General features: G+C 41.3%; 1 protein-coding gene across 2 annotated transcripts in view; it reads right to left on the reverse strand.

Annotated features, from left to right (window-relative positions):
* Nucleotides 1-4,164: 4,164 nt before the first annotated feature.
* UACA (uveal autoantigen with coiled-coil domains and ankyrin repeats) overlaps nt 4,165-14,103 on the reverse strand; it is an 86,854-nt gene continuing 76,915 nt past the window's right edge. For both annotated transcript variants that reach the window (XM_059371944.1, XM_059371945.1), the window contains exons 16-19: nt 10,344-13,082; nt 8,399-8,551; nt 7,521-7,586; nt 4,165-4,362 (exon numbers count right to left, since the gene is read on the reverse strand). In XM_059371944.1, coding sequence (XP_059227927.1) covers nt 4,291-4,362; nt 7,521-7,586; nt 8,399-8,551; nt 10,344-13,082 — 3,030 coding nt within the window. In that variant the 3' untranslated portion in view covers nt 4,165-4,290. The remainder of the gene's footprint in view (nt 4,363-7,520; nt 7,587-8,398; nt 8,552-10,343; nt 13,083-14,103) is intronic.

Genomic DNA, 14,103 nt, shown 5'->3' on the forward strand with positions numbered 1-14,103 from the left:
GAGGGGATGCCCAGGGAGTTGGATTTCCTGCAAGTCCCACTTTCAGAGTGCCCTTCACCATCGTCTCGTAGCCTCTGAGGCGGCCACTTGATGAGGAACAAAACTAATTAAAGTCACACTGAATCTGTATGGTAGCTGTTCACAACGTGGAAAATCACTCTTTTTTCACAGCTTCTTTTCTTTTAAAATGTATGCCCTTTTCCTCGTCCTTAATGCATTCTGTATCTATGACACAAATACTCTTCGCTGTGGGACCTGGACTCAGAGGCGTCAGAACCCAATAAAAGAGTCCTGTAGCTTAATGGTCCTTAAATGCTCAACATCTTTGTCACTTAATGTAAAATCCATCCGATCTAATAGCCGTGACGGAATTAAAGATATATAATTTTTTTCCTATTAAATGTTAATCTTCTGACTTGGCAGAGCAATAGAAGCTCTAAATTATTAAGAAGGCAATAACCTCTCTAAACTCTTTCCTGAATTCAGAATACTCCCAGGACCGCTATCTCGAAAAACAAACTGCAAAGCTGTTTAAAATATAAAAATCAGGCCCATTCAGTACAACAATTTGAGACCAAATAGCAATTATAATGGGCATTATTTTTACCGACGTCTCTTCTACTATTTCATGGAGTAGAACATAAGTATATGTAGGTGCACACACACAGACACAGACACACACACACACACACACACACAGCTACTGGGGAAGCAATCCTCACAAGTCTTGGCTCTTTCTCATTTACATATGACATTTTTGTAACCTTTCCTTTCTGGTTGAATCCATCCCTCACCGAAGTTTGTTCCTGCGGGTATAAATAATGAACCCAGCCTCTAATGCATAAGCGACACCACATGACCAGTAACACTCACCACGATGGCACTCGGTGCTCCATGCCCTGGAATGCCACCCCTGCTGCAGCTTCCGGGCTTTTTTTTTTTTTTTTTTTAATCTCTACCATCATGTCTCTTGCAAGGTGGAGGCCCCTACATGTGGCCAGAGACCTAAGCCGTGCTCAGACTGCAGGTTACGATTTACCTGGAGAGGTCTGATCTAGGCAGTCATGTTTCAAGGCACCAAGGCCCAAACCTGGGAAAGAACTTCCAACAACAAAGACTCCCCAGCTGAATGGAAGGGAGCGGAGATGCCCGTTTTCTGTGTTGTATTTTGCATATACATATTTGATGGTGCCATTTTTTTCCTCTTTTCTGAAACGTCATCGTTGCGGAGTATCACTCACAGCATGCAGCAGCCAGGAGCGAGGCGGAGGCTCTTCCTTCTCTGGCAGGCGTGGGCCGCCATATTTTTGCCTGCTCATCACAGGCAAGTCTCTCTCTGTCCCTATATTGGTGCCAGAGGTACCGCCATTACTTTGACGCACAGAACTTGTGAGAAGAAAAAAGATCATGCGAGGCTGCAGAGTCCAGTGATGAGGAGAATGCAGAGGCAGCAAGGAGTAGTTGTCTCCCACTGTGGTGAAGCAGAAATCAAGAGAAGCTTCTGGCCATTGCTGCCTAAGCTTCAGCTTTATGTGGGCAGGCACCAATAGGCCTTGTCATCGTGGGCACCAAAAATGAACCTTCCCTTTTCTACTTTGAAGCAAGTCAACCAAGAACAGGAACCCTTCAGGTAGATGAGAAGCATGTGTAGAAGTTTTTAGGTGCTTGTTTGAGGAAAGCTGGTAATGCACTTGTGTTCTGAAGCGGCAAGATCCCTAAAGCAGCAAAGATCCAACACCTAAGAGTTTTAAACCATGGAATATCTGGCTAGGGTCAAGAGCAAAGGTTGGAAATAAAAAGCAAGCCATCAGAAAGATGAAGCTACATTCGCCTGGAGTCTTAGAACAGCGCAGGTTTAGCTAGTGAATAAGTCACTGTAATATTACAATTTAAGATGTTTGTTGAATGAATATTCGACTTTAAAAGTTCTTTATAACATGGATCCTCTGGCAAAAATAATGAGCTTTCCCAATGAAGCAGGAATGGTAAGAATGAAACAGTGGGAAAGTAATAAAGCTTTCAACAAAGGAACGTGCCCCAATAGGAATTTTGTGACTTTTCCCTACTCACATCTCAGCACAACTGATCTTCGTTGTCCTAATTCTTCTGAACACAGAACAGAAGAGACCAGCATGTACCTACTCTGTACATTCCACTGTTTACTACCTAAAAAGCTTCAGCCTTCAGTGTCATGTGTCATAAAGGCTATCTCTGCCTTTGATATCAAAAGATGGGTGAAGGAGAACATGGGATTAATTCAAGGGGGTTCCTTGCTCCTCCATGTGGTGGACTAATAATGGGCGACATCACCGGTGGACCCCGTCGTTCTCTACACCAAATTCTCCAAAGTGGCACATGGCATAAATGACCTTGTAAACCTTTTACGAGGATGCTCAAAACAATATTCCACATTTTACTGGTGATTGGTGACAAAATAAAGCACACATGAGGTTCCCTCCCAGCTCTACTAAGGAAAATGCAGCACTGAAATGTGACTATTCAGTAAGGGACGTTTTCTACTTTAGAGCTTCAAAGGAGACCTAAATAAAACCGATGAAACAGAACTCGTGCCAAAAGACAACATTAAATATGAAAATTAAAGAATCCAAATTTTACATGAAAAAATATCTAAAGAATTAAAAAATAAATCCAATTCTGACTTTTCACTGTTGTTCCTACACTGAAGAAATGTGATGGTTTCTGGTGGAAGAAGCTATTTTGATGGCTCTTTGTCCTTGTTACTATACAAAATTGGAACCAGAAAATCTGGGTGCCTGGCTGGCACAGTCAGTGGAGCATGCAACTCTTGATCTCAGGGTCGTGAGCTCAAGGCCCACGTTGGGCACAAATAAATAAATAAATAAATAAATAAGAAATCTGGTCCAGAATGTTCAAAGATTATTGCTAAGGCACATTTTGTGATGAAAAGAAAACTTGGTTGAAAGGATTCATTTGTTCAGTTTATTTGCTAACAGTCAAATTAGTAATCTTCAATCTGAATGGTAAACAAAATAGCAAAACACATAAACTCTTCTTAATGAGATATAGTTAATAAAAATGGTTGGTTACAATATTTACTAAAACATGGCCTATTTTATTTTTTTCCTTGTGAGCTACGTTCTTACGGTTTATTATTGCCCTTTCACCTAAAACCTGAAAAATGTTTTCTAAAATCTGTTCTCTAATTTCGCAGGAAAACTGCACGTTATTAATTTCATTAGTGCAATTTTCCTATAAGTAAGTACAAAGCATTTGGAGGATGTGTGTATAGTGAGTGTTTGGTTACTATAGTAGCAAATGTCAAAGTAGTTGCTTAAAAAAAGCCTATAATTTTTGACACTTTGAAAAATCTAGTATACCATTTATCATAGTTCTCTAAATACTATGGCAAGAGAAATCACAAGTGAAAATTAAAATGCTGTTGTGGATATTATGAGGCCATTTTAATATAAATTCCTGATACATTCTACCCTTGCCTGTTTTTAATCTAAATGTAATTTAGCACTGCACACCGCTTTATAAAAAGAAGTGTATTTAAAGGGGTATAAAAGTTACTAGGTAAGAAGAAAAAAATCTGTACCTCTAAAACAAGTCAAAGGCACTCATGAAGTTACTTCAATAAAAATGCAACTTGGCCAGCCAAGTTATGATGCATTCCTTAAAATCACATTCGGTCTCATGGCTTAGCTGAAGACCAGAAAGATCTTTTGAGCCACTTACCAAATTAATTTCTCTAAAAGAAATCTTTAAAAATTATTTCAGTCTGACCCCTCTTCATATGGCCCTATGAAGGTGGCGTACTTTATTACGGACTCAACAGTTTAAAAATACATAGCCCATCTGAGTCAGTGTTAGGTTGTTTGCCCGACCATAAAATTAACATATATAGAATATAAGAGTTGAACTGATAGGGAAAAACTCAGTAACATACCCATCTAATTTAAAAACAAAACAAAACAAAACTGGGGTGCCTGGGTGGTTCAGTGGGTTAAGTCTCTGCCTTCAGCTCAGGTCATGATCTCAGGGTCCTGGGATCAAGCCCCACATCAGGCTCCATGTTCAGCAGGGAGCCTGCTTCCCCCTCTCTCTCTGCCTGCCTTTCTACCTACTTATGATCTCTCTCTGTCAAATAAATATATAAAATCTTAAAAAAAAGAAACTTGCTGATGAAACAAAATATATTTTATTTCAACTGTAACCAGCACAAGGCAGCTGAGGAAGGCCATGGAGTTGTACTGGGACTGCTGAGCACCAGCAGCTAAAGCACGCCCCAGCTGGTCGGGACTGCCTTTAGCACACGAGCCCCTGCCTCATTTGTATGATCTGGAGTAAGGCCGCCTGCACGTCTTCATCCATGTGACCCTGGAGAGAAAGAAGAAAGGCAGAAATATTTTATGTCATCCTCACGGACACAAGAATTCTAAAGCCCGAGGCTTTGAAACAGGGCCTAAGTGGTTGTGATTCACCAAATGCTAAAGCCTCATCATTGCAGATATTCTAAAGGATTTCCTGGAAGGAGGGCAGAGCTGTGTGATGGAAAGAAAGAAAGTCAGCTTAAAAGTAGTAGAAACCAGCTGCTCTTAACACTTATTATCAGAAGACAGATGGACAAACTTCTCTCTTTCTCTTTTTTTAACAATGGCTCAGATAATAGGGGCAGCATGAATTGTAGATAAGCAAAGTCAGCTACAAGTTAAGTTTTTTTCCTGCTCCTGCTGAGAAATGTTTTTGTAATTAGAAAAGTAATTAATGAAAAAGACCCCAAACTTATATTCTTATCCTAAGTAGGATCACATGTATGATTTTCCAACTTGCCCTTTCACCTAATGTCACAAAGTCTTTCCCCAGCTGTATCCCTAATTATTTTAAGTTATTGGATAATAACACTTACGGATATATCATCATTTCTTTACTTGGTCCTGCAGTGATGCCCATTTAAGGTGTCACCCATCTTTACAGGCAGATTCCTAATTGCCTGTTCAAAAAGCAGGCTCAATTGCTAATTTTGCTAAGCATTACAAAACTTCCCCTACAGGCGTTGTAACAATTTACACTCCCACCAACAGGGTATAAATGCCAATTTCCCAGACACCTTGGCCAACACTCCAGACGATCATCTTGTTTAGTATTTGCCAATCCCCTTGGTGAAAAATGGTACCTCCTTTGCTTATTCGCATTTCTCCATTATTGACGAGGTTGAGATCTTTTTTATATGTATGTTAGCCATTTATATTTAGGAAGAAACACTTTGAACTTAAAAAGATGGCAAGAGGTTGATTAAATGCGAGTCAATATGGTAAGCTTACAACACCCTCTTCCCCTTTTTCTTTGCTTGAACACTTGAACAGGTTTTAGCATAACACTTCCTATTAATATAAAAAGTTATGCTTCCAAAATCTGTTTCTATAACAGCAGGATGTTTAAATTTCAAACATTAGCCATAGTTGACTAAACTGAATTTCTTAGTTAACTTTATGATGCCAGAAGGCAAGACTATTTCAGATGCCAGTTGTTTTTGTTATGTTTCATTAGGAGTCAGTAGAATTTCAACTTTTGGAAGCAGACTTTAGACAAAGTTGAAAGGCTCGCTAGTTTGCAGTGTCTCTCGGCGAAGGCACACTCTTCCTCTTCTGGCCAATACCAGACCTGAATGAGTTCCTCATCCTCTCTGATACACATCTTCGACACTTTTCTACCCTCTCCCTCCTAAAAGTCCCATTCCGCTATCCATCAACTGTCCTCTCTAACAACCGCAATATACAGTTTACCCTTAAACAACAGGAGTTTGAACCATGGCTCCATACAGACACAGATTTTTTTTTATTAATATCATATTGCATATGTATATGATATTAATACAAAATACATGTATTTTCTCTTTATGATTTTCTTTTCTTTCTTTTTTTTTTTTTAAATCAGAGAGAGAGAGGGGGAGAGGGCGAGCAAGCACAGGCAGACAGAGAGGCAGGCAGATGCAGAGGGAGAAGAAGGCTCCCTGCCAAGCAAGGAGCCCAATGTGGGACTCGATCCCAGGACCCTGGGATCATGACCTGAGCCAAAGGCAGCCGCCCAACCAACTGAGCCACCCAGGCATCCCTCTTTATGATTTTCTTAATACTATTTTTTTCTCCAGCTGACTTTATTATAATATAGTATATAATAAGTATATAATAAATATAACATAGCAAATGTATATTAATTGAATTGACTACTTATATTATTGGGGAGGTTTCCAGTCAACAATAAACTATTAATAGCCAAGTTTTTGGAGGGATCAAAAGTTATATGCGGAGTTTTCGACCTTGCAGGGTTGGCTCCCCTGCCTCCCACTGTTCACGCGTCAATGGTACTGTGAAATCTCAGCTCATCTTCTAGCTCCGCAAAAGAAAGTAGCCAATCATACCATAATCCATTCTTTTCCTTTTGTTACCCCTTTATCTCCTATAGAAAAGGAAGGCTTTTTGGTTTTAAGAATTTGACACTGTAAAGTTTCTTCCTTTTTATTATTTCACCTGGTTCCTTTTATTAAAAAATGACCTTCTTGAAGCTTTCTCTCATCTCAACACCTCTTTAAAACAAACAAACAAACAAATAAACAAAAAAAACCACGTGGACTGACATTTCAAATTCTAACCAAGTCCTGTTATATCTCACCCGCCATTCTAACACTGTCTCTTTTAATACATCTTCCTCAAAAATCTATTCTGAGAATTTTGGAGATGCTGATTACAGGATTTCTACAGAGCATTAAGTATGGCACTCTTCATATGTCAAACATTTTCTTATCCTTCTAAAAAAAAGCTTTCTCATTATACCCCCAAAGAAGGGAATTCTTAATCTTACGCTTCACTGAGTTTAAGCCTCAATAAATAAATGTTATTGGTAATCTCCTACCGGAACCAATTTTTTCCTTACATTCTTACAATTTTGTGCACACTTTGTCATTTTTGCACTTTTATAGTACTACATGTCCAAGAAATACTCCCGAGAAACAGTGAAGTCCTTCACTTCTTGAGCTGAGAGCCAGGTATGGCTGTCAAGACGCTATCTCCAGCTAGCAGTGCCACGAGCACGGGCCGCCATCAGATGCTGCCAAATGGTCTATAAAATGAGTGACAAGCAGATGGAGAGAACACGAAATTGAAGATGTTGTGTTACCATATAGCTTTGTAAATTTTGCTGGGAGATACACAGCCATGATTAAAAGAAACACAATTATTTTTAAATAAGCATATGGGGTACAACTACTTTATACATCAATGACTTTCTCATAAATGTACTTGCAAATAAAAAATGGTCTTCTCCAAAATGGGATCGAGGAGTGCGGCTGTGCTGAGCACAGATGAGGTATGGAACTACTTAATCACTGTATTGTACATCTGACACTAATACAGCACTGCATGTTAATGACACCGGAATTTTTAAAAAATAAAATGGAAAGGACTCTTAGGATGAAAATACAAATGAAATGAAATCTTTTCCAAAGGAGGAAGAGTATTCTTTTTTTTTTTTTTTTTTACCTGTGCAGCACTAAGAAGATGTGTACGGTAAATTGCAATCACCTCTTGGTGCTGTCTGTCAGCATCCTAGAAATGTGAAAAGACAGACAGGTCAGAGCATCGGCATTCACATTTTCAAACACAGAGAGGCTTGTGGGAATGCCACCTTCAGGCTTGACACTACACAACAGTAGTGTGCTCCCACCATGTTATGCTCCTGCCACACCTTGTAACAAATCACCTTGGGCTCCATGATGCAAAACCTTGTAGCATAACAGTAACATAGACTTTCCTAATCAATGTGTGGGAACCTAGTGAAAGCAATGCCACTTGTCCTCCGTACTGGGAAATCACTGCCTTAGCTGACATCTCATGCCACCAGATCATCCAGATACCTACTAACTTCTACATCGGATTATTGCAAAAGCTTCCCATTTTGTCTCCCTGCCTCTAAATTTTATTTCTTTTCATGCTCCTGAAATTAAGGTAGCTCTTCGCTCATATCACTTTTGGCTCAAAAACCTCAGGAGAAACTTCATTCCGTATAAAAGAGAATCCAAACTCATCCACTTGCTTCTCAACAGGCTTGGCAGTTTTGCCACAAACATAACTCTGGCATGAGATGTCAGCTAAGGCAGTGATTTCCCAGTATGGAGGACAAATGGCATTGTTGTAGGGCTGTGATAAAGATCAAGGTCAAAGTATGTAAAGTGTTCAGGGCCATGTCTGGCATATCAAAGGCAGCACATCTACTACTAGTACAAGTAACTCTGAGCAAACGTGATTACCTTCCTGGACCTGAGCATAGCCACAAATTAATGTGCCTTCTAAATAAACTTTTACCAACTAATGTGAACCTGCACATGCGGGCATGAAGGCTCCAAGGGCAGGCTACTCACAGCCAGCTGCTGCTGCAGGGACTTCACTTGCTGCTGCAGGGTGTCGACCAGCTGGCTCTGCCTCTTGCTGGGGCCCCCGCTTGGGGACGTGAGCTGTGAAAGGCCACTGAGTGCCTGCTTGAGTCTTTCCACGTCATTGAGCAGTTCTGTTATCTTATAAAGAAAGAAAAAAGGCATGGGAGAAACCTGTATTATTCACTTATTCGATTCTAATGAACACCTTTACACAAAAATCCCTCCTTGAGGCACACAATTTATCTTTATAGACCAGTAAATTGAGGAATGGATATTGTCAATATTATGATCAATAGTACATAAACTATACAGGTTTTTTTCATTAAATTCCTCTCAATAAATTCCTTATAAACGCATTACCAAATTAAGAATAAATATATATCCTAAGATTGGACTGTGACCTTAGTCTTTTTATTCTTAGATAATACTTAAGTACTTATGAAAGTCTATAGATTATCTTCTAGGTCATCTGAACAGGAACTTATGGGGCACTGCCTCCAACAAAGTTTGAAAAGACAGCATGGCTCATTTAAGTCCAGCACTAACTCATGTCCCTGGTTTGTGTCAAGAACATATGATTTTAGACTACTTCATCTTAAAAAGGGGGGGAAAAATCAGGAGGCTCTTCAGACCAGTGGAGAGAGCAAAGGCTTTATTTAAGATCAGCCTGATCTGTTAGTGATTAGCTGTGTGAGTTTGGTCAATTTCCTTTCTTTCTCTGAGCTTTAGTTCCTTTATCAATGAAAGGGGAGAAGTTCTTTCATAGTTAAGAAAATCAAATGCAATCATAAATACATGCCTGGTATGTAGTATAAGCTCAAATAAGTGGCAAAAATGTTAAATAGTTATTAAAAACTTGCTTTTGTAATTATTCAATGTTACATTTGTAACATCCTTCTGAATAAGCGGAGGGCATTTAAATTCTGGGTCATCGGAGCAGATAGGTCAGGTTAGTACTGGCACTTCTCCAAGGAGGTGGGCTGGGATGTGTCTGCTCTCGGGTGTCACTGTACCCCTAGAACTCACCACGGCACCCTGCACATAGAAGGCATTCAATAGTTATTTACTGAACTGATAAAAATGCATCCAAATGCACCCTGATTTCTCGTCTTCACAATATACACTTTACGCCAACTACCAGTTTCAAAAATATTGTTGGGCACCTGTTCTGTAGATTGTAGCATGAGAATGAAAGAAGAAAAGGTAAGTTACAAACCTGAGCTTATAAGCTGGTTGAGACGATCAAGCACATAACTCAATAATTGAGACATTTGAAGTGGATGGCAGCACTAACAGAAACCATGCATTTTGGGAGGGGAACAGTTTACTGGAGGCTAGACAGGACAGTGAAGGCTTCAGGAAGGAGGACACATGTTGAAGTGGGCATGAAGGAATGTACAGGACTTAACTCGGCAGGCATGAGGGGCAGGGCATTCTGGGTGAGGAGACCAGGGTGTGGAAAGACACGAGGACAGACTGTGCAAGGAACTGGAGGGCTCGGTTATTGGTATGAGTGAGTGCCAAGATCAAGTCTGGGGTGCTCCCCCATGTCCTTCGTTTCTCGGAGCCCCGAAACAGCTTTCTTCCTCCTCTCTCTCATCACCCTTCCATATCCTAAAACCCATTGCACTGACCACTCGCTTATGAAGCCCAGGAATCCTGAGTCTCCCCATCTTTCCTCAATTCTTGGCTCTACGAGTTGAGGAAACCAAAGGAGAAAAGCTTTGCCTGTATGACTTGACTTTTCTTTCGATCCTGAATTTCTTTGCACACCAGCAGTCTAACCGGAAAGGTGGCATTTAGTGGTCCCGTAGTGAATACTTTTGTAACCCCATCCCGTGGGATGCTGCGGTAAAGGGCCCTGTCCCACTCCGGCAGCTCTGCCCTGGGGTCTGCCAACGCCAAGCCATGCACACGCCTCGTAGCCTACCTTATTATCTTTCGCTTCAATCTGTTTGGCAGATTCCTGTATTCTTTTCTGTAACTCTGCGATTGTGGTCAAGGACTTATCGCACCGCTCCTGCTGATCCTTGATTTCTTGCTCGATGCTGAAATGTAGTAATTCCTTCTCATCTTTGGCACAGAGTTGCTTCTTTTGGGCCTGCAGCACCTCCTCGCAGGCTTCCTCGTACTTTCTATTCAGATTGGCCAGTTTTTCATTGAGGCTGGAAATCTGGGTCTCCAAATCACTTTTTGTTGCTTTGTATTTAGACAAATCTACCACCTCTCTCGTCTCTAGCTTTTTTAATGCTTGTTTAGTGTTCTGAACCTCGGACTGGAGTTTGGAGACCTCTTCCATTTTGTTTTGGCTCTCCTCTTCCTTCTCCCTCAGGCTGGCCTTCATGATGCCCACTTCCTTCTCAAATGCTTCCTTAATCCGCAAATGCTCTGCCAGGGGCACCGAAGAGTTCTTTTGGTTCTCTAGCAGCTGACGCAGATTGGCCACCGTCTGCTGCTCTTTCTCGTAACACCTCTGCTTAGTCTTCAGTTCCTCCCTCAGATGCTCGATGGTGCCGTTAAGAGATTTTTTCAGGGCCTCAACCTGCTCCAGGGGAACATGCTGCTTCTGCAGAAGGGTCTGGGTGGTAAGAAGCTCCGAAGCCTGTCTGGTATTCTCGTCCACCAGCTTCTCCTTCTCAGTCTTCACCTCCGTGTACTTCTGTAACAGGTCTTTCAACTGTTTGTTTAGCTCTTCTGCTTTCCTGTTCAGTGCTCTCTCTGTGCCATGAGAGTTCTCAACGAGAACGTTCTTATCCTTTAAATCCTTCTGAAGAGCGCATATCTCCTTCTTCAGCTTGTCATTCTCGTGCTTGCACTTCTTGGCCTCTTCTTCCCTGACGTGGTATTTTTGCGTCTGCTCTGAGAGCTGTTCTTTTAGTTCTTTCTCTGCTGCTTTAAATTTTCTCTCACACTCTTCGAAGCTGACGATTGGAGCGTATTTGAGCTTAATGCATTCCTGTATCGTGTCAAGTTCCTTCTTCTGGGCTTCGATTTCGGCATGCAGGGTCACAATCTCGTCTTGGCCCTTTCTGTAGTTGGCCAGTATTTCCGCGCTGTCATCCTGTACTCTCTGCAGGCTCTGGTTTACGGCACTCATCTTCTCCTCATGCTCTCGGAGGCTGATATACTCGGCTTTTATTTGGCTCTGAGTGTTTTCCAGGTTTCTTCTGAGGATTTCATTCTCACCTTTAGTTTTTACAAATTCCTGATTGAGATCTTCGAGTTTTTTCTTCGTGTCTAATAACTCTCTGTTGGCCTTATCCACTGTGCCATTCAACGCGGTTTTCACCTCCTCATGGGTTTTAGCCGGCACATACTGGGTACTCAGGGTCTTTTTCAGGTTAGTGTTTTCAGACACGAGTGCATTTATTTTCTCTCGGTCTTCACCGCTCCTCTTATTCAGTTCGGACAGCTGTTGTTTGAGGTCAGCGACACTGGATTTCAGAGCCGAGACCTCTTTTTGGTGCTTCTCGGGAGGCACAAACATGGTTTCCAGGCGGCTAACATTCTTACTTAAACTGTCATTTTCCATCAGCAACTTCTCCATTTCCAGCTTCCTGTCTGCGTATTTTTGTGTTACATCTAAAAGCTGTTTCTTCAGCTCATCAACAGTGATATCATGTGACTTTTTCATCTCTTCGCTGACTTGTAGAGGAACGTAATGACTTTTCATTTCACTTGTTAAGTTCTGGACTTGCTGGTTGAGGGCCTTGTTCTCCAGATAAACCTTTTCAATGTCCCTTTGCAACATCTGATTTTTCGACGTGAGTTCGGTGACCTTCTTCGCCAGCTCTCCTGCTCTCTGCTCCAGTCTGCTTCTGAGCTGCTCGTGCTCCTCTGGCTTGATGTGCTGAGCAAGTTTGGCCTTACAATTCTCAAGCTCTCTCTTCAACTGTCTGATTTCTGTAAGTGACTTTTCATACTCTCTTTCTGCCTCTCCTATTTTCTTCACCTTCTCGTTTACTTCGCTTGACAACAAGCTCTTCATGCTTTCAAATTTTTCCGTCGGAACCGAGAGGGCCAACTTGGCTAAGAGTTCTTTCACCTGGCCTTCCGCCTCGGCGACCCTCCTTCCTTTCTGGTCTCGCTCCATTTCACACGTACTGAGTTCCTTCTGTAAGCGCTTATTCTCTTCCACCAGCCTGCCTTCGTCCCTCCTCAACTGTTCCACTACCAGCTCATTTTGTTTGATTTGGTTTCGCAATTTCCCCACTTCAGCGGATGCGCCCTCGTACTTCGCCTTCATGTCCTTCAGCTGGTCCTTCAGCCCCTCCGTCAGCCTGTGGCTCCCTGTGGCTCCTTCACTTGTCAGGTGCTCCTTAAGGGCAAGAAAGTGCGTCTGCATCTGTTTTACTTTACCTTCGGAGTCATACATTCTCTTCTGCACGTCCTTCAAGGCGTCTTCCAACTGCTTTATCTGCTCATCGGAGTCCGCCTTGACCCGTTCGCACTCCAGCGCTAACGCCTTGCACTCGGCCACCTTGTGCGCCAGCTCATTCTGCAGCTTGAGGCGGTCTTGTTTTGCCGATTCACAGAAAGTTCTCATTGCCTCTAACTCTTTCTTTAAAATGTCATTTTCAGAATATGAGGTTTGATTGGTTAATGACAGCTCCAGTGGTCTTAACATGGACCTGCTCTGCATGTAGGCTGGGACCCCTGGGGAAGTACACTGAAAAGGGAAACCAAAAAAAAGATACTAATCACAAAAGCCTAAAGAAGACAACGACTTAACTGCCAAACTTACAAAGTTCCTACATCATCAGCAGTCAAGGGGTTTTCAGACCAGCACCCTGGAAAACTACAGTAGTGATTCTGGGTATGAGTCCCTTCATATGCTCTCAAGCAGTGATACTTAGAGAGTCTGTTCATTTTAAGTATTTCTGTCAGAACAAAGAAGGTAAATAGTTGTGACCTCTGGGGACTACTTCCTCTTCCTTTCTCCATACACAGTAACTACCCACAAGTGATAACAACTTTATCAAAACTCATTATTATTTCTATGCTTTATGGCACATAATGTGCTTAGAACTTTCAATTCTGAACAAAGTCATCAGAACCCTCGAATCAAAACAAGTATTACAATTTTAAATCTGCAAATTATTTCACAGAATGATACATTATATAACTTCTAATAAGATATATAATTTCTGAATATCCTCGTTAACTCCAATGTAATGTTCTCTAAGTTATAAAAATACCACCAAAATAAGCAGCACAGCTAGTATGAGTTGTCAAGAGAATATTAGCTTACAAAAATGAAACCAAGTCTTCTTCAGTCAAGTAGGGTGAATGAGAACTTAGCATATGATCTTAGTACAAAATCTGACTGACATCTCATTCCCTCCACTAAGAGTTGACACAAAAAAGTATAATTAAACTTCTCATGAAATAGTTCATAAACAGAACATATAAGCACGAAACACTAAATTCAACAATTTTATTTTTTCCCATACAGCCTATCACAGTAAGGGCCCCTTATAGCTACTAACTCATTGATAAAACCTATGTGCTGTGCACACATTCCACTATTTTAATAAGCAGGTTTCACTGTTGTTTAGTTAAATCTATACTGCCTTCCCCAGGGTCAAGAAAGAAAATTAACAACAAGGAAGAATTTCCCGGCCTCTCTGCTTCTAAATTATCTTTCAATTTGCCAATGATCTTTAGACTAAAACTGCAAAAATTTACCA

The sequence above is a fragment of the Mustela nigripes genome, chromosome 13 (assembly GCF_022355385.1).
Source record: "Mustela nigripes isolate SB6536 chromosome 13, MUSNIG.SB6536, whole genome shotgun sequence".
NCBI classification, from domain to species: Eukaryota; Metazoa; Chordata; class Mammalia; order Carnivora; family Mustelidae; genus Mustela; species Mustela nigripes.